Here is a 25340-nt window from a genome sequence, read left to right on the forward strand (position 1 = left end):
TTTCCTTAGTCTGGAAGGAGGAGACTGAGAGGGGAGATAACTTTCAAGTATCTAAAAGGATGTTAAAGGGAAGAGGGAGAAAAATTTGTCTCTGTCTCCTTGTCCTGTCGTCAGAGATTAGTGGGTTTAAGTTGTAGCAAGAGAGGTTGGATATTCGTAAAAACTTTCTAACGGTCAGGGTGGTTAGGCACTAGAATAAATGGCCTAGGGAGGTTTTGTAATTTATGTCATTGGAGATTTTTAAGAGCAGGTGGGACAAACATCTATCAAGGAGGGTCTAAAGCAGTATTTCTTTAACTTTTTGAGACCACGGAACACCAAACAATATTTTTATGCAGAAAATTTTCTTTTTAAAAATTGCTGTTTTAAAAAAAAAAAACAACCTAGCAACATATATAGCAAAAACAAAATTAGGAAGTAACATTGTATCTGGTTTTAATAACAGAAAATATAGACCATCAGTGTATGGTATCAGAAAAGTGTCAGACTCTGGTGGCAAACCTCCAAGTTGTTCATGGAACACCAGTGGTCCGTGGAACACAGTTTAAGAAACACTGATCTAGACTTTGCTTTGTCCTGTCATGACTGTAGGGAGTTGGACTTAATCTCTCAAGATTCCCTACAGTTCTGTCATTAACTGACTTGAAGGTCAGATGGTTATACTGGAGTGTGTTCAAATTCTTTCGTTAAAAATTTCCTGACATTTAGAAGGACAAAGAGGAAGAAAAAGTAAAGGGAAAAAGAGATTTTATTTTTGTAATTGTTTGAATTCACTTGAACCTCTTGCTGGCATTAAATGACCCAATAATTCAAATAATTCAGTAATGCGAGTCCAGGGGCAATTTCTGAAAAATGTATTGTATCTGATGGGTTTGCATCTTTCCTCAGCAATGAAAAGAAAAAAAAATTGCTGCTGTTTACCCTTTAATATGTGTTATTTATAGTATTATTTAGGTTTTCAAAGGTTTTTTTTTCTCTTAGACATGTCGTTTGTTGAGGCATGTTTCTGGAACAGAGCCACTTGAAATTACTTGCATACATGCAGAAGACACCTTTCAAGTCACTGGCCCACAGGTATGCCTGTCTTTCATTTGATCAGTTTTAAATAGAATTTGATAAAAAGGACACGTGCTAAGATTTAAAACACAGCATGTGCTGTTAGAGGGATGCTAGTTCAGTTAACGAAGAAGTGTATCAAGAGTATTAAAACTGGGAGGCAGTGTAAATATTTCTAGAAAGGGGTCCAAGCTAGATCTTCTGGTATATCTTGATTTATGCTCTGAGCAATTTGGAAGAGTGTGCAAACCTAGCATAAAATCCACGTGCAGCCTGTTTGCTTTTCTGGAAAGTGCTGTAGGTTCAAGGACTGCTTTAAGTTGTACTGGCTTGTAACTGCTATATGAGAATGAATGCTCATCCAGGACAGATGTAGAATTTGGGTGTCCTCACAATGGCTTCCTTTTCAGTGACTACGCACTGCTCTTCCCACCATGCCAGCAGCAAAGAGATTGGGTGGTCTGAGGCCCTTTATGACTGCAGGATCACTAGGGCTATCACCTATAGGCTGTTTGCTGGAGTGTTGATAGAAGTGCAGCGCATGATGACCATAACTCTCCCAAACATCTGACCAATCACTTTCATTTATGTAGGGCAATTTTTGCCCCTGTGTGGAGGACCAATGTAAAGCTGATAGAACCATAGAATGCTAGGACTGGAAGGGACCGTGAGAGGTCATCGAGTAAAGCCCCCTGACCTCCTGGCAGGACCAAGTACTGTCTAAACCATCCCTGAGAGACATCTATCTAACCTGTTCTTAAATATCTCCAGAGATGGAGATTCTGCAACCTCCCTAGGTAATTTATTCCAGTGTTTGACCACCCTGACAGTTAGGAACTTTTTCCTAATGTCCAACCTAAACCTCCCTTGCTGCAGTTGAAGCCCATCGCTTCTTTCTCTATCCTCAGAGGCCAAGAACAAGTTTTCTCCCTCCTCCTTATGGCACTCTTTTAGATACCTGAAAACCGCTATCATGTCCCCCCTTAATCTTCTTTTTGCAAACTAAACAACCCCAATTCTTTCAGCCTTTCTTCATAGGTCATGTTCTCTAGACCTTTGATCATTCTTGTTGCTCTTTTCTGGACCCTTTCCAGTTTCTTCACATCTTTCTTGTAACGCGGCGCCCAGAACTGGACACAGTACTCCAACTGAGGCCTAACCAGCGAAGAGTACAGTGGAAGAATGACTTCTTGTGTCTTGTTCACAACATACCTGTTAATGCATCCCAGAATCATGTTTTTTTGCAACAGCATCACACTGTTGACTCCGATTTAATTTGTGGTCCACTATAACCCCTAGATCCTTTTCTGCCATACTGCTTCTTAGGCAGTCGCTTCCCATTCTGTATGTGTGAAACTGATTGTTCCTTCCTAAGTGGAGCACTTTGCGTTTGTCTTTATAAAACTTCATCCTGTTTACTTCAGACCATTTCTCCAATTTGTCCAGATCATTTTGACCCTATCCTCCAAAGCAGTTGCAACCCCTCCTAGCTTGGTATCATCTGCAAACTTAATAAGCGTACTTTCTATGCCAATATCTAAATCCTTGATGAAGATATTGAACAGAACTAGTCCCAATACAGAACCCTGCGGAACCCCACTTGTTACACCTTTCCAGCAGGATTGAGAACCATTAATAACTACTCTCTGAGTACAGTTATCCAGTCAGTTTTGCACCCACCTTATAGTAGCTGCATCTAAGCTGTATTTGCCTAGTTTTTGATAAGAATATCATGTGAGACCATATCAAATGCCTGACTAAATCTAGGTATACCACATCCACTGCTTCTCCCTTATCCACAGTGCTCGTTATCCTGTCAGAGAAAGCTATCAGATTGGTTTGACATGATTTATTCTTTGCAAATGCATGCTGGCTGTTCCCTATCAGCTTACCACCTTCCAAGCATTTACAGATGACTTCCTTAATTACTTGTTCCATTATCTTTCCGGGCACAGAAGTTAAACGGACTGGTATGTAGTTTCCTGCATTGTTCTTATTCCCCTTTTTATAGATGGGCACTATGTTTGCATTTTTCCAGTCTTCTGGAATCTCTCCTGTCTTACATGATTTTCCAAAGATGATAGCTGATGGCTCAGATACCTCCTCCATCAGCTCCTTGAGTACTCTAGGATGAATTTCATCAGGCCTTGGTGACTTGCAGACACCTAACTTTCCTAAGTGATTTTTAACTTGGTCTTTTTTTATTATATCTTCTAAACATACCCCTTTCCCACTGGCATTCACTATGTTAGGCATTCCTTCTTCAGACTTTTCAGTGAAGACCAAAACAAAAAAGTCATTAAGCATCTCTGCCATTTCCAAGTTTCCCATTACTGTTTCTCCCTCCTCACAGAGCAGTGGGCCTGCCCTATCCTTGGTCTTTCTCTTGCTTTTAATGTATTTATAAAAGGTCTTCTTGTTTCCTTTATGGCTAATTTGACCTCATTTTGTGCCTTTGCCTTTCTGATCTTGCCCCTGCATTCCTGTGTTGTTTGCCTATATATATGCGTTGTAATTTGTCCTAGTTTCCAGTTTTTATATGATTCCTTTTTTATTTTGAGATCATGCAAGATCTCCTGGTTAAACCAAGGCGGTTTTTTGCCACATTTTCTATCTTTCCTACGCAGCGGAATAGCTCACTTTTGGGCCCTTAATAATGTCCCTTTGAAAAACTGCCAACTCTCCTCTGCTGTTTTTCCCCTCAGTCTTGCTTCCCATGGGACCCTACCTACCAGCTCTCTGAGTTTACCAAAATCCACCTTCCTGAAATCCATTGTCTCTGTTTTGCTGTTCTCCCTTCAACCCTTCCTTAAAATTGTGAACCCTATGATTTCACGATCACTTTCACCCAAGCTGCCTTCCACTTTCAGATTCTCCATCAGTTCCTCCCTGTTTGTTAAAATCACATCTGGGACAGCTTCCCCCCAGTAGGTTTTTCAACCTTCTGAAATAAAAAATTGTGTCCAATGCAATCCAAGAACTTATCGGATAGTCTGTGTGTCTCTGTGTTAGTTTCCCAGCATATATCTGGATAGTTGAAGTCCCCCATCACCTCCAAATCCTGGGCCCTGGATGATTTTGTTAGCTGTTTACAAAAAGCGTCATCCACCTCTTCCACCTGGGTAGGTGGCCTGTAGTAGACTCCTAGCAGGACATCACCCTTGGTTTTTACCCCTTTTAGCTTAATCCAGAGGCTCTGAACACATCCATTTCCTATGTCCATCTCCACCTCAGTCCAAATGTGTACTTTTTTAATATATAAGGCAACACCTCCTCCCTTTTTCCCCGTCTATCCTTCCTGAGCTGTACTCTTCCATACCAACAATCCAATCATGTGTATTATCCCACCAAGTTTCTGTGATGCCAACAATGTCATAGTTGTATTTATTTGTTAGCACTTCCAGTTCTTCCTGCATGTTACCCATACTTCTTGCATTTGTATATAGGCATCTAAGATGTTGATTTGATCTTGCCTCCCAGTTTTGCCCTGACCCTCCTTTTTCTCTGCCATTATAACCCATGCTACCTCCCATTTCCGACCTATCTCCCAGGTCTCCATCTTCTCTACTTACGTGTGGGCATTGCTCCCCTGTCCCCATCAAACCTAGTTTAAAGCCCTCCTCACTAGGTTAGCCAGTCTGTGCCCAAATAGGGTCTTTCCTCTCCTCGAAAGGTGAATGCCATCTCTTCTTAGCCATCCTTCCTGGAATAGCATCCCATGGTCAAGGAAGCCAAAGCCCTCCTGGTGACACCATTTACGCAGCCAGGCATTCACCTCCAGGATGCACCTGTCTCTGCCTGGGCCCTACCTTTGACAGGAAGGATTGAAGAGAACACCACCTGTGCCCCAGACTCCTTCACCCGTACTCTCGGAGCCCTGTAATCCCTCTTGATCTGCTCAGTGTCACACCTCACAGTATTATTAGTGCCCACATGGATGAGTAGCATGGGGTAGTAGTCAGAGGGCCGGATAATCCTTGACAACATCTCCGTAATGTCTCGGATACGGGCCCCAGTAGGCAGCACACCTCCTGAGATGAAATGTCAGGGTGACAGATGGGCACCTCTGTCTCCCTCAGAAGAGAATCGCCAACCACCACCACTCTGTTTCCTCCTCGCAGTGGTGGCAGCTGACCTCCCAGCCTTGGGGGTACAAGGCTTCTCCTCTGCTGTACGGGGTGATTGCTTGTCTCCTGTATCAAGTGGAGCATAACGGTTTCCTAGTACCACAGTGGGAGGGTTGGAAGCAGGGGTGGAGCACTGCCTGCTGCCAGAAGTAACCTGCTGCCAGTGTCTGCCCTGAGCCATCTGCTCCTCCACCAGTGGTGGGTCAGCAGTTCTGTGTACTGCAACAGGTACCTCAGCTGTCTCCACATGAATACTGTCCAGGAATTGTTCATGGGTTCGGATACTCCTCAACCTAGCCACCTCCTCCTGTAGCTCTCCCACCTGCTGCCTGAGAGATTCCAGCAGCAGGCACCTTTCACACTGGATGCTCCTGCCAGCCTGGATATCAGTAAGTGAGAATTGTAAGTATGGTCCTTGCAAAACCACACCAGGATCTGGGCAGAGGCATCCATAGTCAGGCAGTTTGTCTGGCTGCAGGCACAGGTGGAGGAGACAGGAGGAGTGCTGGCACAGGTGTTGCGGGTCTTCCTAACCATCGTAGGCCCCCCTCTGTTAAACTTCTCCTTAAACTCCCCTGTCTGCAGCCCCCTGTCCGTTTCGCTCCCCTGGTCGCTCTGCCTCTGGCTTATGAAAGCCTGCTGGCCTAGGTCAGGCCTTACTCATTAATAATTTAATTCTTGTTTTGACCATTTAAATAGTACTGCTTTGGTACATAGGCCTTCACTGGCCCTTTTTAATGCCTAAAACTTATTCCTGTAAAAAGGAACACCAGCGTGCTTACCCAGATACAGAATTATGCCTTTTACTACACATGTAAACATAGCTATTTTAGGGGCTTAACAATATGATGTAATTAATATTATGCAATTATTATGTAAATATTATGTAATCAGTGTTAGATAATACTAATTGTAGTTAGTGCTTTTTATTAAAGTGTATTTTACAAACATTGACTGATTTATGAGTACCTGTGGATAAATTCTGCTTTGTTGTCACATGAGTGTATGCATAGGTAACTGTATGTATTTTATGTAGAACAGTACTGCACCAAGCACTACATCCTTACTTAAGTGTAGCAATAGTCACCTAATTTTGCATTCACTGTGTATTTATCTATATGGCTGCCCACAGACAACCTTGTAAAGCACAAATAGTTTCCCTTCAAAGTGCTAAGTGTTTATTATTAGCTATTAATTATATTAGAGACCACAAAATGGGTGAGGTAATGTCTTTACCAACTTGGACGCAACTTCTGCCAGTGAGAGACAAGTTTTCAAACTTATGTGTTAACTACAGATGCTGAACAATCTGTTCTCTGAGTAGATGTAACCATGTACTTCATTTAGGTGTGAGCATACCCAGTGCACCAAAGCCAGAGAGTTTTGGCTAGCTAGCAGTATGGATAAAGGGCAAGCAGTCTCACCTTGTGGCCATAGCGCCTTTTTGTGGTTATATAAGGGTTTGTTTCCATGACACCACCCCTCCCAGTTCCTTATTGCCCTGGCTGGAGTCCAAGGTCTGGGTAGTTTCTAACTTTACAACCTCTTTATTTTGTAGTGACTTTTCTAGTTTGTATATAGGTGAGATCTTCATGGCCGTGTCAAATATCTTAGATACACTAGGTTCTGAATGGTCGCTCTATTGCCTGTCCACCCTGCTTTGCCTTGGAATGACTAGCTGGCTGCTCTGGGCCTTCAGGATGCCTACTTTTCTGTGGCAGTTTTGTCGACATGCAGAAAATCCCTTCAGTTCGTTGCAGCAGAGCAACATTTTCAATATATGGTGCTTCCCTGCAGCTTCTCTGCTGCTGCTGGGGTTTTGACCAGCTGCCATGGTTGGGGTGATGGCATACCTCAGATAGAAAGGAATCTACATCTCCCTATATTGGATATCTGGTTACTGAGAGGCAGGTCTGGAGAGGAAGTCCTTTCTTACATTGACACTACACTGTTTCCTCAACCATCTGGGTCGTCTTATAAACCCTGAGAAGTCACCTTTGGTTTCTGCTCAGAAAATGCAGTTCACTGGAGCCCTCTTATATTGTCCAAATTCAAGAACATTTTTTGCCATTTTCAAACAATTCCCTGCCTTTGTCTCAGCCTTCTATCATAGTTCAAATGTGCCAGAGGTTCTTGGACCACCTCTATGCAAGCGGACAGTTTCCACGGTTGCTGCCTCACCCTCTTCAAATGTGGCCCAGGACAATTTACTATCTGACTCTTCAGTCCTTGGACCGATTGGACTCTATGCATCCACTGGTACTGGACTCTTTGCAGTGGTAGAAACTTCCAGAAAATGTTCAACAGAGTGTTGCCTTTGTTTGACCATTTTTGGCCAGGTCTCCTGTCACCGACACTTCCTGGATGGGCTGGGGACACTGAAAGTTTGAAGTCTGGTCAGAGCAGGAATCCTTGCTTCCTGTCAATGTGGTGGAGCTTTGGGCCATATATAGTACATGCCATGCTGTTCTGTCCTCAGGGACTCATGGTTGATATGCTTACCAGCAATACCACCACAATATATTACATGAACAGACGACGGGGAGCAAACTCCAGGATGCTCTGCCAGCAGGCAGTCTGGTTTTGGGAGTTCTCCATCAAGGAGAGCATTGTGCTGATAGGACTAGCTCAGCAGGAATTTTTCCCTGAGTCGTGTGGTCTCTGAAAACAAGCATCCTCTGGGTCATCTTCGTTGCTTGGGGCATTCTGACGATCAGCCTAGTTGCTGCAAAGGATGACAGGAAATGTCATGTGTTCTGCTGATGGGGACCTGGGTCCTAATTTTCTGTCCTACGCCTTCTGTCTCAGCTTGCCATCTGTTCTCTAGGCACTTTTTTCTCCTGCTCTTTCTACAGGTCATCCTCCCGCAAAAGTGGATCAGGTCAAACTCATTCTCAGTGTCCCATCATGGCCAAGTTAGTATTTGTTGTATAACTTTCTTGTGTTGTTGTTTCAGCCCCCTGTACTCCTTCCTCTCCATCCTGATCTACTCATCAGGAGCGTGATAGCACTTTATATCCCATGCTCAGCTCCCTGCATCTCATGGCATGGCTTGTTTTGTAGCTAAATGTGGAGGAAATGTGTTCAACCAGTCCTTCTCAACCGTACGATACTGTTTCCCACAGTGGCCTAGTCAGTTAAATGGAAACAGTTTTTGGTGTGGAGGTTGATTGGCCCACAGAGTTCAACTGATACTGGTTTCTGTTCACTACCTCTTGGAGTACTTGCTGCACTTTCATGGGGCTTTGTATGTAGCTCATTCAGAGTACGTTGGCAGCAACAGCAGCGTTTCATTCCTCATCTGGAGAAAATCAATTTTCTCCAGTACTAGGGTAGCAAGATTCTTAAATAGGCTCCTTTGGTCTCCATCCTCCAATCTGAGAGCTAGTTTTCTGTGGAATATTAACTTGGTGCAGGTGGCTCGTTTGAGCTAGTGGGATCTTTCCCTTTCGCTTTTGGGTCAGAAAACTGCATTCCTGGCAGTGATAACATCCGTAACATTTAGACCAGATCCTATTGATCCGTCTATTTGCCTGCCATTATTGCATCTTCTAGAATGGATGAAAGTTGTGGTAGGATGGTCCAGCAATCCTTGTTTGGGTAGACTTTGAGTCCTGCCTCATGGAATGGATACGGATTGGGGTGACACTGCCACAGATAGCTATGGTAAGGGCTGTGGCCATGAGGCATGAGCACTGTCCCCCTACACGTACTGCAGCCCAAAACTCTCTGGCCCTGGCATGCGGGATGTGCGCGCACACCTAAGTGGAATGCATAGTGTTGCTAAAGAGAAAAATATTAATCCTTTCTTAATGATGACTTTGTATCTTGTTTTGTCTGTGGAAGTGTTTGCACATGAGCCTATAACATTACATGACGATGGGTTTCTTAACGTTTGTTGATCAATTATTGTGTTTTCTTCAGATAATTTCTGCTGCAGAAACTTTAACATTACACCGTTCTAGTAAGATTGCAAAAGAAAATCTTGATGTGTTCTGTGAGGCTTGGGAATCCCAGCTGAGTGACATGTCCATGCTGTTGAAAGAAATCAATGACGTGTTTGAGGGAAGACGAGGTAAGAGTGCTCTTCATTGTAACACAAGTGCATTCCAAGTATTTGATTTGTTGTACTAAGCTGCAGTCTAGTAAATATCCTGTTTTCTGCAGATGGATTAAAAAATTTTCCTTTTTTTAATGTAACTTGATATCTAGGTATTTTATCTGTTTAGTATGTTGGTTTTATAGAAGAACTTAGTGGAAGTTTAATTTTCTGATCTGCTAAATAAAATACAAAACACATGATCTTAAAAATTAAAGGTAAGGCCTAGATCTTGTAAAAACATGTGCATGTGCTTAGCTTCATGGTATGTGAATAGTCCCACTGAATTCAGATGGAGCTCCTCACTGTGCCTAAAACTGAGCATGTCCTAAATCTTTGCAGGAACAGAGCCTATATGGTTAGGAGTTACATGGTTTTCATATCCATCTGTTGTCTTGACCTACAAAGTCATTGAGTGATAGCAATACAAGTTATCCTAAATTGCAAGCAGACAGTAACTTTGAATTGTATGACAAATATAGTATTGTCATAGGGACTTAGCATGATTAGGATTAGCATTTCATTTTTATTTTTGAAGTTCAGTCTTTGAGGTTTTCAAAATCTTTTCCTTTCTGATAGGCTTTTTGTTGATCAGTATCCCCAGAAAATAAATATTTATTTTAATTCTGTACTATCAGCTTGAATTCTATTCACTTCATAATGTAGTGAATGTAGCTCTTTGATTTTTGAACTGCTGTCCTTTCTCCTGGATGGAATCTCTGATGACTCTACACAATCTTGGGATGTTTTCTCTGGTTGGTAAGTTAACTGGTATTTGTACAACATGTAGAATACAGCAGTGAAACTTTGAGGAAAAAAAAATCTGTGTTTTCTCCCATTTTGGTATTTTTGTGAATTTTAAGAAAATCTGATATTTATTTTTATGTAATTTTAATATTTTTTTCCAAAAAAATTGTCTTTCGTGCAGCGTGGCATATAATTTTCATGCATATAAATGTTTGTCATTTTTCAGGTTAAAATATATTAGTAATATAACATGCCATATATTTACGCTTGGCAGAATGCTATTTTCAATATAATTTTAATGAATAATATTGCTGTTTACTTTTAAGCACTTCCAAAATTTTTTTGATTTTAAACTTTCACTGTTTCCGCAAATTAGGGTGTGTGTGGGGATGAGGTTTAGACAAATTATTTAATGACAGGAGACCACTGAGATTTAAAAGTTAAAGCTTCATAAGTGTTAAACACAAATTGTCACGTCGTGTGTCAAAATATACAAAGTAATTCTCCTTAATTCAAACATTAGGAAGTTCTCTAGCATCATTTTCTTAAATTTTACTTCATCTAGCTATATATTCCAGTTATCATTCATGGAAGTAAGTTTTGTCTGTATGTATACGTATGTCAAAATCTATATTTACTGATAAAATCTAATACTTCCAAGCCTAAATATATTTCATCTGTTTTGTGTTTAAAAAAAATACTCAGGGAAATGCAGTGATCTGTTTTAAAGAGTAGATGAACACAGGAATTAAAAGTAGTTGACGGATTTCCATTCCAAATGGAATTTAACATTTTTTCATATCTCATCTATCCTGTGTGTTCTGAACCAGGGCAGACAGATTATCATTTTGTGCAGTACTTCATCTTTGCCACTAAGAGTAGGATTCTTTAAAAGTGTCAAACTAGTAAACCTTCATTCTTGTGTTATGAGGAACTTCTACTACAAGGAGTTCCTCTGAAAATTGTTGTGTGTTGGTGCAAAGTCGCATATTACCCATGATGTTTTATGAAGTATGAATTAAAATAAAGTAAAACTTTGACTATTTGCTAAGTAGATAGCATGTGGCGTTGCATATTTAGGAATATGATAACAGTGGGTAATTTGTGTTCATGTTCTACCTGTTCCTCATCTTGTTCCAGAACTGTGTTTCTAGATGTAACAATTCACTGGGCATGAGATCCTATGTAAGGGCCTTGCAGGGAAGTGAGAGCCCTCAGCTTTCACTGAGTCTTGTGTGAGTTGAGAGCACAAGCTCAGTCCCTAAATTGGGGCTGTTAACATTCTGTGCGTTAAGGGAATTTGGGGGGTTTTTTTGTTTGTTTTTTTTTTTTTGGAATTTCAGCAAGAAATACGTATGTAGGTTAATGGCAAATGCGGGTTATTTGTGCTCTTGAAAAATCAAATAGAAAAAACATGTGTTACAATATGACTTATGAAGAAGACACTTTTAGACTGAAGGTAAGGGTTGTAACCGAAGACACTTCTGCAGGTAACGATTACCAAAACTTTTGAGACCATTTATCAAGAAATTCAAAATAGTTTGGGATAGTTGTGCCCCAAGCCCCCGTTTTCTTCAGTAGCAAAATGATGCTGTTATGCTGTAATGTTAAATTATATTACGTCAAATGCTAACTAAAGTATAAGCTGTGCTACCTGGTTCTCTACAAACCAGCATTTCTGATCTTCATAGAAAGCCCAGTTTATAGTTCAGTTAGCATGGGGCTGACAGGCTCCCTACTTGGGTCTGCATGGCTCCCTGGAAGTGGCAATACATCCCTGCTGCTCTTAGGCAGAGGAGTGGCCACAAGGGGCTTGGAGCGTGGGAGGGGGCACAGAGCAGGTCATGGTCTCCAGGAGGGAATTGGAGCATGGGAGGGGTTTCAGGCTGCTGGATCCGGGGGGGGGGGGGGGGGGCACTCACCTGGGTCGGCTCCCCACAAGCAGTGACCTGTCCCTGCTGCTTTTGGCGGAGACATGGCTGGGTGGCAATAGCATGCTCTTCACCTGCAGGCACTGACCCCACAGCTTCCACTGGTCACAGCTCCTGGCCAGTGGGTGCTGTGGGGCCAGCAGCTTGGTCAGGGGCAGTGTGCAGAGCCACCTAGCTACTTCTGTTTTACAAATCTTCTGGTGTCTTATGTAGTTAGAAAATGGTTTCAGGTTACCTCATGGGAATGGGGGGAAAAGTGTAGGGCTTGTTTTGTTATGTTGTACGTGTTAGAGCAGAGCAGTGCTGTTCTGCAGCCAAACATGTACTCATCAATTATGAAAACAGATATGGATTTTGAGGTAAGTTAGAGGATGTCCCCAGCATGCCGTGTTCCTAGCAGTTACTTGTTCTATAGTCTTCATAGGCAGTGGCTTACAAAAGCCATATGGGTGCTCATCACCTTGCACTTAATATGCACCATGGCATTTGGGGCCAAACTGTGGTTGCTGCCCCGGACATGCTGACAAGGAGACTATGCTGTCGCCCTGCTTCGTGCAGCTGTGCATCAGATAGCCATTGTACGGTTGCCTGACTCCAAAGTTGGGAGAAGTAGGTGGATGGCATTGGCCAGCAATGTTAAAGACCTGATACTGTGCATCAGCAGGGCTGTGGTGGATGTTGGCTATACCTGTTACACAGCTGCAGCAAGGGCTCTATTTCCAGCTGTTCGTAGCAGCCTGGAGGCACTATATTAGCATGTCTTCAGGTGCTGCCTGTTGAGCAGTGTACATGCTGCTCCTTTCTACCGTGGCTTAGCTTGCTGAGGGGTAATGCGGAGCCTTTTGACTTTTGCCTGGCTATTTGAAAATGAAGGCGGGGGGAACCTACTTTTTTTTAAAAAAAGATCCTGATAAAAGAATAAAATAAGTGTGGGACCCCTCTCTGTATTCTCTGTTATGTTTCACTTAATTTGACTGTGGTATCTGATAATCAGGGTACTTGATTTTCAAGTGCTGCTTGCTTTTAGTGTCGAGGTACCAGACACAACCTTACAAATCACTTTACCAGTTTCAGCATTACAGTGTTTTCTAGGCACAAGTTGATGATAGCCTGAAAATGAGCCTCAATATTTAATCATCATATGGGATGCAATGACAGAATTTGTGAATGCTTTCATGAGATTTTGTCACAATGTAGGGCTTGATAACTTTATACAGGTTGAACTTCTCTAATCCAGAACTCTGTCATCTGGCAAATCCATAATTTGGCATGACTTTAGTTAGCTGAACAACCACTTATCATGAGTGTGGCCAAGTCTCTTGTGGTCCCATAAAGTGTGCTTACGGTCATCACTCCAAGCTCTCAGTGTGTTGTAATTTACCTCTAAATGTCTTCTGAGAGTCCAGTAAGCAGTGTAAGTGTTGTTAATGTGCTAGAAAATATTGACTTCCCATCATCTGGCAAATTCTCTTGTCCGGCACTGGTCAGGTCTCAAGGATGCTGGATGAGAGACATTCAACCTGTATTAGTATATGACCTCTTTTCCTTTGCAAATTATACTATTATTCTAAGGCTGTGGTTGGTAAAGTTTTATTTTATTGTCCTTTGTACATATCTGACGAATGTGTTGCTGTTATGAGGAGTCTGTATAATAGAAGATAAAAATGTAGTAAGATAGTGCCTTTTCTCCTTAATTCAGAAACTCAAGAGTTTTTAAAATAATCTAGTTTTGTATTATCCCTCTAAAACGTTTGGATTTGATATGGAGAGTATGGTAGAACCATTATGTAAAAGCCTTTACTGTTGACATACACTGAAGGGCAACCAAAATATTTGTGGTACATGGAATAAAGTAAGCATTTCTAAGATACTGATTCAAAGTGTGTTTTTTCTTATCTGTTGGTTAGCATTGGTTTCAGCATTAATTAAAAATATCAGTGAGCTACGCACTATGCAAAATGAAATGTAGTAATTGACATAGACTAAATAGAAAACCTTCAAAAGTAAAGAGCCAGATTCACTCTGAAGAGAGGAAAATGCAACTCAACTCCACTGAAATGAGTGATTTTAGTTTACAACTTCATTAAATTTTGCTAGTTGCTTTTATGGTAAACAGACTTTCACAGGGCTGCAAGGTAAGTAGCTCATGAGAGAATTACTGTATTGGTCTCCCGGACTGTCCCTACCAGTTGTCTGAGTGAAGGAGAGTTGAGCTGAATCTGCCTGCTGTTGCTCTAGAACAGTGTCTGATCCAACCATTGCAGTCAGATTTCTTTCTCATTGAGGAAAAGGGAGCAAGTGAACTAAAAGCATATTCCCCCTTTTCAGTCTCTTGCTCTGTGGTGTGTAAATAAGAATTTTCTGACAGCTCCCCAGGTCTGGTGAAGTGCTAAAAGAGTATCTTCCCCTTTAGTGGTCCCCTACATCCCCGTCCTCCTCTCTCCAAGTGATTTCTGAAAGCTTAGATTAGATGTTAGGATTTGAGCGGCGGGAGGGGTAGAGAAGAAAAGCAAAGGTGTAGTAGCTTGGGGAAGGACAGGGAAAAGATTGAACTGTAATACTGAGAAGGCATGTGATGAGACAGGAAGGTGAGGAGAGGACAAAGGGAAAAGGAGGGAGACCATGAGAAAATGAGGGTAGAACAATTAGAAGGAAAGATAACAAGCAAGATGGAAGAAGAGAGGAAGGGTCAAATAACAAATGGAAAAGAGGAAAATATATCAGTAAAAAGAGAGGGCTAGAGTGGCACAAATGAAGATGGAGGAGAATTGAGATGTGGCACATATTCTTTTTGATAGTTTAATAAGAAGCTGGATCCCAAAATGATTAAATATATGTAAATATAAAACATTTTGTGCATACACAGAACATTAACATTATAAATATAAAATGCATGAATAAATGGATGTGCGTGATTCCCTTGTCAATGGTGACTTATCGTGGGCTTCAAGAATTTCACCTTTGGAAGACAAGATTTTGTATCTGGTGGCTCTTTTTAGAGCATATTCTCACCTGCAGCTACTTCGGCAACAAAATGCACTCCGGATTCCCACTTGTAGATCTTCAGCTTCCACTACAAGACAGGCTGAGAACTCCTCTAGCTCTTAGCATTTTGCCCCTGTAAGCACTGGGAGCTGAGTGTGTCACTTGTGTTCCTTTTCCAGTTGCCAGTGCCCAGTTTTTGTCTAGATTCTTCCTGGTTTCTGAATACAGTCCGCAAGATGTTCCTCCTCGCTTGAGCTGTATGTTGGTTTTGTTCTCTTCTGGTGACTGCTGCTGTTTCCCTTTCTTTTGTTTACACTCTCCTGCCACTCAGTTCCGTGTGTGTGTGTGTGTGTGTGTGTGTGTGTGAGAGAGAGAGAGAGAGAGAGAGAGAGAGTGTGCGCTCACGCACATGAAGAGCTTCCATTTTTGTTTGGGGCTCAGCCAGTCTCAATGCGCCCATGTTCCCTTTTCCTCTTATGTCAAAGGTTTTCAGTTAGTCCCTTTGAAATTGTATTCATAGCACCAAGGAGACCTTAGTATTTGTTAATTATGAACAAGGAAAATTAATGCTGCCGTGCTTGAAGCTTCTCTGATTTTCTTTCCTTGTGCTTTGTACCTGCTTTGTCCATAGCGCTGTGGCCCCTTTAATCAGACAGCTTGGCACATGGTGTCATCCCAAGTGTTTGCTAATGTATAACACGCTTGTTTTGCAGAGCTTAATCTGCTCGGATTGATGCTGGGGCAATGAAACACCTGAATGATTTTCTTTTGATGTGTTTAAGTAAACAGTGTCCTGGTGCTCATTTCACATCTAGTGTAGGTAACTTGACTTCTCCTTATGGAAGTGTGGTTTAGGAAAGAAAACTGGCTGGCTTGTAGTAAGTTTACCACTTTGAGCAGCCACTACTGTAGGGAGGAATGCTGGTTGTAGGTGAAGGACCATTTTACCATGTACTGAAGATTGTGAAAGAAGGTCAACCATAAGATCCTGGAGTTTGCTCATCTTTTCCATATTTGTTAAAGCAATGAGCTGTGGGCCCCAAACAGGGTTTCACTACCCCCAGGAACACTGAGTTTATGTCCCAAGTGAGAATTTGGGTCTTTCACCAGAATTGTATTTATGTTTAGTCCATTAATGCAGCATGTCACTACAAGATGACCAAACTTTCTCCCGTTTCCTACTTCTGGATTGTGAGCTCAGATGGCCATAAGGCGCACCTTTTACGGAAGATATGGACAATATTGGGGTGAGTGATATAATAAATAGAGCAAGACTGAGACTGAGTCTGTGGCTGGAGAGAGCTTTTGTCCACAGCTGTGTAATCAGAGACTTTTTAAACAAATGAAAGATGTTCTCTGACCTAGCAAGATCTTTTGAATTTGAACTGAACAACTTAGTTCTGAAGAAAGTCAGGGACCAGCAAAGACAGTTTGTCTTGAAGATTTTGGCTGAGCTGGTCCACCAGGATGTTTTTCTGTGCCAGATAAGCTATGGGACTTTTTTTTTTTTTTGGCAGACTTGCTGGGAGTGAATTTTTACTTGCATGTTCACATAAATGAATGGTTCTGGTGTTTTCTGCGACCATTTTTACTACATTTCTTTGAACAGTGGAGAGGAAGGACTTAAGGGAGCATCTCACTGTTTGCAGGTGTTCAAGCATCTTTGGTTCCCAAAGTTAGTTTGATGAGCCTTGAGGAATCCTAGACAATCATTTTTAATGAAAGCGACATTCTTCATAGGCTGTGTCTACCCTACCACCTTCCTTCGAAGGAAGGATGGTAATTAGGGTGTTTGGGAGCTTACTAATCAAGTGTTGTACTGTATATGCAGCACTTCATTAAACAAATTCCCCCCATGGCAACTTTGAAGTTTTAAACTTCGAAGTACTGGCACGTGTCTAGCCACAGCTCACCTGCCGGTACTTTGAAGTGCTGGGGCAACTTCGAAGTCCCTTTACTCCTCAAAACTCCTTAAAACTTCAAAGTTGCTGCAAGGGGGGGAATTTGCTTAATGAAGTGCTGAGTATGCACGGCAGCACTTCATTAGTAAACTCCCAACACCCTAATTACCATCCTTCCTTCGAAGGAGGGTGGTAGTGTAGACAAGCCAATGATATTGTTCCATTAATTCCCCCAGTGGAAATCGTTGACAACTTTTGGAGTATCAGTAGGAGAAGCGTGTCACCTACAGTGGGGATGTTTACTGCACTACCTCTGCTTCAGGGGTCTCAGTCTTGAAGCCACTCACTCTATGAAAAAACATCAGTGGTTGACGTGAGTTATCTGTCAGTATTTCTAGCCTTGCGTATTTTGAAGTATCTTTTGTCCTCCAGTCGGTGTGCCTGCTTTGTAGCAAGTCCAGAACTGCCCCAGTGAAGGTGATTCTCTGAGTTAGGATCATGCAGTAGTCTCCTCTTCCACTTGCTCCTCCCCCCCACCCCACCCCCCCTAGTTTTAATATCTTGGCCCAACTGTGGAAATAAATAGGAAGTTGTCTGCATGGAACGTTGAAGCTTCTTGGGATCAAGCTCTGACCAGCCAGCTAGCTCTGAGTGTATATGTATGCCTTGCCCTCCAAGTCGCCTTGTCATGCCAATGGCAGCATTTTTGTTACTTTACCCAGAGCTGTGTTTTCGAGTATTTGGTGGTTTCAAAATTTTACTACTTGATAACCATTCAGGATGTAAACATTCAGTTTTATTAGCCATGTGTCGTGAAGAAAACTTAGGTTTTCTCTTGCACTTCTCTTACATTACTGTGATAATGATGACAGATGGCAATTTTAAATACAGTTGTGATGTCACTGTTAGGTCATGACCGAAATCTTTACAGTTCACTTACAAACATATAGTTTGAGTTAGTTTTCCCCAGTCAAACACAGGTTGGTTTGAAACTCTCCCCCCCCCCCCCCCCCCCCCCACACACACACACACACACACAGAGGAGGAAAATGTGGGAGAGGATGCTCTTGTAGTCAGAGGTAGATGCTTTTCTTAAGAACGCAAGGACACATGCAAATCCAGGTGTACTCAAACACTCACCCACATGGTATAATAAGAGGGCCCTGCAGCACGTGTTAGCCACACACTTCTGAGTAGTTGGAAAAAATTAGACTATCAAAATCCAGGTGGGTGGTCTCTTGTATTACTGTAAGAGGGTTCATTTTAGCAGTCATTCTCTCCTGAAACTGATGAAGGTCATCAAAAACATGTCCACATTTTTGACTTGAGAAGCAGAAGATCCTTGCGTCTCTGGTTTCTTGAGACCAGTGCCTTCATCTGTTCCTTGTTAAAAAGCCAGTCATCAGTCTTGATGAGGGACTCTGATCTGGCTTCTGCAGCTGAATCCTATTCAGGAATCTGGAAGGAGGAGATTTAAACTGTTTCCTTTTCTTTGCAAGAGACGGCTTAGATTCATCTTCTTGCCATTGTACTGAGGTAGAAGAGCCAGGTTTTACTTCTGAACTGGACGATCTGTTGAATTCTTGATATTTGGAACTTAAGCCGACTTATATTTAGGAGGAGAAAACTCAGATGTTGGTTGGCCCTTCATACATAATGGAAATTGAATGGGAGTAAAGCAATGATATAGGTAATATATTTTTTCTGTGTTCTGTCTGGCCTTTGGGTCTGCTGGTTAGAACTTCACTTGTTGAATATGTCTTGCTTCCAGTTTCAGATGTCAGTGCCAATTTTAGATACTTTGTCTTAACTCTTAAAGATTTGCGGCGAGCCAGAGACGATTTCATTGGTCCTGCCTAGAACCTGTGAAACAGAGAGTGGCTGAATTTTACAGATTTGCTGCCAACGCAATAAGATTACCTGGAGGCTTTTTCTTCCTCTTTTCTTGCTGTCAGAATGTAGGTTTTACAAATGGACTAACATGAGAAGGAGCACACCGTTTCCGGAGTGTTGCATCTGAGACAAAAATAGCTGAGTGAGAGGTGTAACCTGAGAGCCAGATCTGTCACTAGCACAAAAAAGTGCACAAAAAAAGCATTGTAAGGGCCTCAAGTACTAGCTAAGTGTTTTCTCACTAAAGCTCCCTAAAATTACAAGAACTATAATAAAACAAATACTAATTATTTACAAATGCAGAAAGATTTTTTGAGTTAGGTCTGGTGCAGGACCAGGTGTGCTTTCTAGATCTGTACTCTGCTGCATTTGGAATTCAGGACAGTTGTGTTGCCTTTTGCCCATTTTTACAATTTACGTTGTCACTTCAAAAATTCAAATGACATGAGGGGTCCCCAGTGGGTATTATTTCTAGACGGCTTAGCCAGTCTGCTGATGCATGGATCTAGCTCCTAATAGATAAAATTTGCAGTGACCACTTGAAGTGATTGAGTTTTCAGGGTCAGAGTTCTTTGGGACTCCCAAAGTCTATTACGGTGCGAATGCATGAGTGGGATGTACGGTAAACCCTCAAAATGCATAATTTCAAGTTGTGCTTAACTTGCATTAATGCCAGTTAAGTGCAACTCAAAATCCTGCTACCCCCCTCACTGCATGGCCCTGGTTCAACACCCCCCCCCCTCCCCAGCCCCACTCACGACTTCAGCTCACCTCCCACCCCTGCACCCGGCTCTGGGTCCCCACCCCTCACATGTGGCTCCAGCTCAACCCCCGCTCCTGCCCTGGTTCAAACTCCCCGCAGCCTGGCTCACCACCCCTGCGTGTGCCTCTAGCTCAAACCCCCTGCCTTGGTTCAACCACCCAGCCCTCGCATGTGGCTGTGGCTCAACTCCACCCTCCGCCCCCTGCAGCCCTAACCCATCCCAGGCTTAACCCCCCTGCTCCCCTCCCATGGCCCCAACCCACCACCAGGATTAGCCCTCCCCAATTGCCCCCCCAACCCAGGACTTACCTTCTAAAAGGAGCTTCAGGTGCTCCTGCTGCTTCCCTGGCTGCAGAACGTGCGTTCCAATGGGGGTGGTGGGGGGAGACACTTCCCAACTTACACGAAATTCAAGTTACGTGATGGCGCATGGGAACAGAACCCTCGCGTAAATTGAGGGACTATCGTACGTATAATATTTCACGAGGTTGTCTTGTGTTTTCCACCTTCTCACTGTCATTAATTTTTAACCAAACCCATTGCAAGTCCTGACGTATGTCCTGTTTTTGTTCGTTTCATCTCGGTCTCCATGTTATTGGGCTACCTTTTTAGTACATGCAACTCAGGTCAGCAGAGCTCTTAACTTTATTGAAATGGATTCAAGTTTTTCTATTTCCCGAAGATAGAAACCTTGTACGTCACCTAATGCCTTCTGTAGTGCAAATGGTCAGTACTTAGTGTCCAGTGAATATTGCTCTTCTCCCGCTGCACCTACTGTGAGTCAAGAGAGCATGGATGCATGTTATGGTAGTCACGTGCCCATGGAGCTGAAGAAGTCTGCACTATTAGGGTAGCTTATTTGTCTCCATCATAAGGGTTTTATTGGCACTTACTTGAGACCAGCCTGCATAATTTACAGCTGGCTTTACAGCTGCTGAGTGATGTAGCAATTCCAGATTCAAGCCAGTAAAACAGATCATATTATCATGTGTTCTTCATATGGCATATTATGTGTGTGCCTGTGCGCCCCTGTATTGCATGTTCATTAGTTATTTGTATATTAAGATGTACAGTCTCTAGATAGTCTTTTTAATATTTCCAGGAGTGGGTAACCTGTGACGATAGTACCTTTTTAAAGAAAGGAATTATAGACTCATAATAGTACTTTGCAGATGATACACTGAAGGATTTCCACTCACATGCCCATCTCAGTTTGTGTATGTCTGATTTTGAGGCAGGGTTTTGATTTTTATTATTATTTTTTGTCAGTCCCTTTGCCTGTCTTCTCCTTGGTTTTAGCAGGAATGATGGGAGTTGTTTGGTGTTTTGTTTTTGTTTCTTTTTTTTCCCCCGTTTCAAGTAGTTCTGGTTCCTAGCTATTTCAGAATTCACTGGAAGGGTGTTAGAGGCACTAGGAATCAGAATGGAGTGGAAGGGAAGGGGCTTGTGCTCATCTATCCCTGACTGAGGGGAGAAATCTAAACACTAGGGGTGCTTCTGGCTGTTTGTCTCTGGAAGCACAAGATAAAGAGTGGAAATTCTGAGTGAGCGTCAAAGAGGATTACAGGTAAATAATTTTTTTACCATTTTAAAGTGAGGGTAGTGTGAAACCAGAAGTGTTCTTTAAAATCCACATACAAATATTCTTGTATTGTTCTTAGGAGAGAAGCGGGCTTACCTATCACTTCCCAGGCCAGGGGTAAGTTTTGTGGGTTCTTTTGTTGTTGTACATCTGTTGATAACTGACTCTCTAAAACTTGCGTATTGCTTGGGTATTAACTGCCTTGTAAAGATACAGACAGTAAAACCTTTTTGATGCATAACCTTGACAGCATGGCCCTTTGTCAGTTAAAGTATTTTTAGTGAATTTGTCAGTAAATGAGTCACCATTTTAAAAAATCCTGGGTAAGTCATGATAAAATATGCCTTTGTTTATTTCACAATTCTAGCTTCATTTTATTAATTGTTCTTTTAAATGTCCTTCTATAACCATTAGCCCCAGCAGTGCAGACAGAGGAGTTTTTAGATGTGGATGAGTTGGGCACCCTGACTCTTTCATTATCTCTTCATAGTAAACTCAGTCCTGATAAACAGTCCGAGCTCTGAATGCCATCTTCCAAAATAGGACTTCCGAGGGACTATTGCTTCCCACCCCCCACCCAGTTGATCCTTCTGTGTAGCCTTTGTGGGGCCCTTGGAACCTCTGTGGTAGATATCATGGAGCTAATTCAGCCACACTTCTACCTGGCACCTACCAGATCTATCAGAGTACAAAGAAGCAGATGTTGACCTGGATCTGCAGAAACCAAGAGTACCAATAAGAATCTTAGTTTTATGTAGAGACAAGGGCGTCGCTCCATCCTTACCATCTCTACTGTGCCATAGGCAGTACCAGGGGGTACTTCAGAGATACTCAGTAACTTCCAGGTACCACTGAGTCTCCAGACATCAGCTCTTGGATATTCTGCACCCTGTAGGTCTAAGCAAGGTGGCACTCATAGTTTATTAAGATATCAGAGAGCCAAACAAGTTGGTCTGGCACACTGCATACTCATGCATCCATGCCTAAGAGGGCTGTGAAACACTATTTTGTACCTGCCAAAGGGGCTACATTTCTTGTCTTTGCCTGGCAACAGTTCTGAGACTGTAGATGCAGCTACAGAGAGAGAGAGAGAGAGAGACTCTGAAGCATCCCAAGACCATGCCAGCTGACATGGGTTTAAAGAGGATGGACACCTGGGGGGAAAAATGACTTCCTGCTCTTAACTCAGATCATTAACTGTTGGGCCTTGTTAGCAAACTATGATTTTAACAGTTACTTCAAGCTGTCAGACTTTAAGGACAACCTTCCCTTGTGGCTGGAGCCCAATTTCAGTCTTTCATAGAAGAGGGCATGTTTCGCATAGACTTCCCTTCAAACTGTTCCAGACACTAAATCCAGAGGCTTGGCCACTGGCATGGTGAGGAGCCATGGATCTTAGCTTCACTTTTCAGGAAGGTTCAGTACACAATGCAGGACCTGTTTTTGATGAGGCAGATTAGTTGAGTGGGAAATCAGATGAGTCTTTCAACAAGTGTTAGGGACTCAGCATCAGCTCCTATGCTTTTTGGGGATTTCTGCCCTGGTCCAGACGACAAGCCATCAAAGGCACATATATAAGCCACAGCCATACCCTTCATAGATGTGTTCTGCTGTCACCATACATGGCCACCTGTTCATAGGTGACAACACCCTGCTGATCGAAGTACACCCCAAGGGGAGGGGAGGAAGTGGCACACAACAGCCAGATGTAGTCAGGCTGTAGCTCAGCCTGAGGCATGGTCAACATGTTGTGACCAGAATCCCCAGTGTCAGACCACTCCATCAACATTAGGGCCCTGGATCAGGCTCCAGTGGAGTAAGGTGGACCCAGATCCCAAGTGCCACCCCACCCTGGAGTGGCACTCCTGGAGTTTGCTCTGGTTCTGTAAGGAAGGTTAGGAGCTAGAGGGTTCAGAGCTCCACTTCCCCCTCCAGTCTAAACACTTGTCAGTCAACCACATGTGGAGTACGTATAGGGACCAGCACTCTAGAAGAAATGGAGTGCTGTTTACTGTAAGTTGAAATTTGTTGGGATGTGTGATTTCTAGACATACTCCACTATCTGCGTTCTCACTCCTTTGCTTCAGCTCCTTCTTGATTTGCAATAAGTGGAGAGGCTCAGTCCTCACTACTACTTATATGCTCAGTCTGAAGCATGAGTAGGACTGCCGAGTGTGTGGGCCAATGAACAATGCTGTTAGACTTTCTAAACTGGCGCATGTGGAACGTGAAATACAGTTAGGGACCACACATCCCAAAGAACTTCTGCTTACAGATAAGTAACTCCATTTCCAACTTTGTTTTGACTATTTTATAATATAAGTCAAAACATTTAATCTTTTATATATATATGATTGATTGTAATAATCAGCATGATGACATTGAAACAGAACGCTTCTGGAGTATTTTATTTCATGAAAAATTCAGAGACTGTTTCTGCCCTGATTAAGGATGAAATCAAATTTCAAAATCTCATAATTCCCTTACAACACAATGTTTTTTCAGACAGCTCTAATTTGTAGTAGAATACCGCTACATGCTTCAGAAACTCGTCACCACCTCCTCTCCCTTTGCAATTGATAATATGTGCAGTAATAGAATGAAATTATGGTCAATAACACCAGCGCAGATCTATGTGAAATGTTAAGACTCCTACGTATCTAAAAGAGATAGGACGTGGTATTAAGATGCAAGCAAAATTCTGCATCCTGGCTGGGACTCCCATGTCTGAGAAGGTTAGATCCTTCAAGTAGCATGCTTCACCTACATGTAGATCGTATTACTAGCTATATGACTTAAGGTGTGGCTGTTCAGGAAAGTTAACAATAATTAAACAAAGAGATGATGTTCAAGTGCATTAACCCCTGTGTGGATGATCTCATGCACAAGTAGAGAGCCCTTAGCTCACTTAAGCGAAATCAGGGGTGAGCAAAATGTGGCCCAGGGGCTGGATCCAGCCTGACTAACATTTGTGTCAGGCTCACTATGACTCTTGGTAATTTACCAGGCTCTGCTACCTGTGGCTTGAAAGCCACCTGCAGCTCTTTGGCTGTCCCCTATGATCTCCAGGCTGCTAAAAATCCCATGGACTACTCAGGCAGGCTTTTGACGCACCATGCTACTCCCAAAAGTGGCCAGCTGCTGCTGGCATGTTTCTACACCCTAATGGGTCTGCATGCTGCCTCCACCCCCAGCACCATCCTCACAGCTCTCATTGGCTAGAAAGTGGCCAATAGAAACTGTAAGGGCAGTATTTGCAGGAGTTGACAGCTTGTAAATACTGGCTGCCTGCTTCCAGGAGCAGTGTGGGGTCACAGCAGACATGCAACCCATATGATCCCTCATGTACTGGGAGCCACCTCCCATCCAGAGCCTGCACGTAATTTGCCCCCCTCCACACCACAACCCCTTCCCTAAATCAGAATCTCCTCCTGCACCCACACTCCTTCCCAGATCCTGTATTCCTTCTGTTAATATAGTAGAAGTATGTGGCCTGTGACAATTTACCAAATGTCACGGGGTGGCCTCGCTGTGAAAATTGTCCCCTCTTGTTAAATAGTTAACAATAATTAAATACAGGTGTGAAATTCAAGTGCATTCACTTTGCAGCTTGGATCATCTGGACATTTCTCGCTTAATGAAGTCCCTTCCTTTACTGGGGCCTTAAGCATTGGTGACATATTTGTCTCCCCTGTTCTCTCTAAGGCACGTAGGTTAACCTCCTGAGGACTGAATACTTTAGACTAAAGTCTTTGGTCAGAAATTAGTTAGATAACAACGGCCATACTGGGTCAGACCAAAGGCCCATCTAGCCCAGTACCCAGTTTTCTGACAGTGGCCAATGCCAGGTGCCCCAGAGGAATGAATAGAACAAGTAATTATCAAGAAACCTCCACCTCCCTCATTTCCAGCTTCTGAAAAGAGGCTAGGGACACCATTTGTACCCATCCTGGCAAATAACCTGTTAATAGACCTAACCTCCATATATTTATCTAGCTCTTTTTTTGAGCCCTATCAAAGTCCTGGTCTTTACAACATTCTCTGTCAAACAGTTTCACAGGCTGATAGTGCATTGTGTGAAGAAATACTGCCTTTTGTTTGTTTATACCTGCTGCCTGTTAATTTCAGTTGGTGACTCCTAGTTCCTGTGTTATGGGAACAAGTAAATAACTCTTCCTTATTTACTTTCTCAACACCAGCCATGATTTTATAGACCGCTGTCGTGTCCCTCGTAGTCTTCTCTTCTTTAAGATGAA

General features: G+C 42.7%; 1 protein-coding gene across 4 annotated transcripts in view; it reads left to right on the forward strand.

Annotated features, from left to right (window-relative positions):
* CTNNAL1 (catenin alpha like 1) overlaps positions 1-25340 on the forward strand; it is a 130219-nt gene that overhangs the window by 86955 nt on the left and 17924 nt on the right. For all 4 annotated transcript variants that reach the window (XM_074987908.1, XM_074987907.1, XM_074987910.1 and 1 more), the window contains 3 exons: positions 982-1074; positions 9108-9258; positions 21164-21201. In XM_074987908.1, coding sequence (XP_074844009.1) covers positions 982-1074; positions 9108-9258; positions 21164-21201 — 282 coding nt within the window. The remainder of the gene's footprint in view (positions 1-981; positions 1075-9107; positions 9259-21163; positions 21202-25340) is intronic.

The sequence above is a fragment of the Carettochelys insculpta genome, chromosome 2, assembly GCF_033958435.1.
Source record: "Carettochelys insculpta isolate YL-2023 chromosome 2, ASM3395843v1, whole genome shotgun sequence".
Classification (NCBI taxonomy): Eukaryota; Metazoa; Chordata; order Testudines; family Carettochelyidae; genus Carettochelys; species Carettochelys insculpta.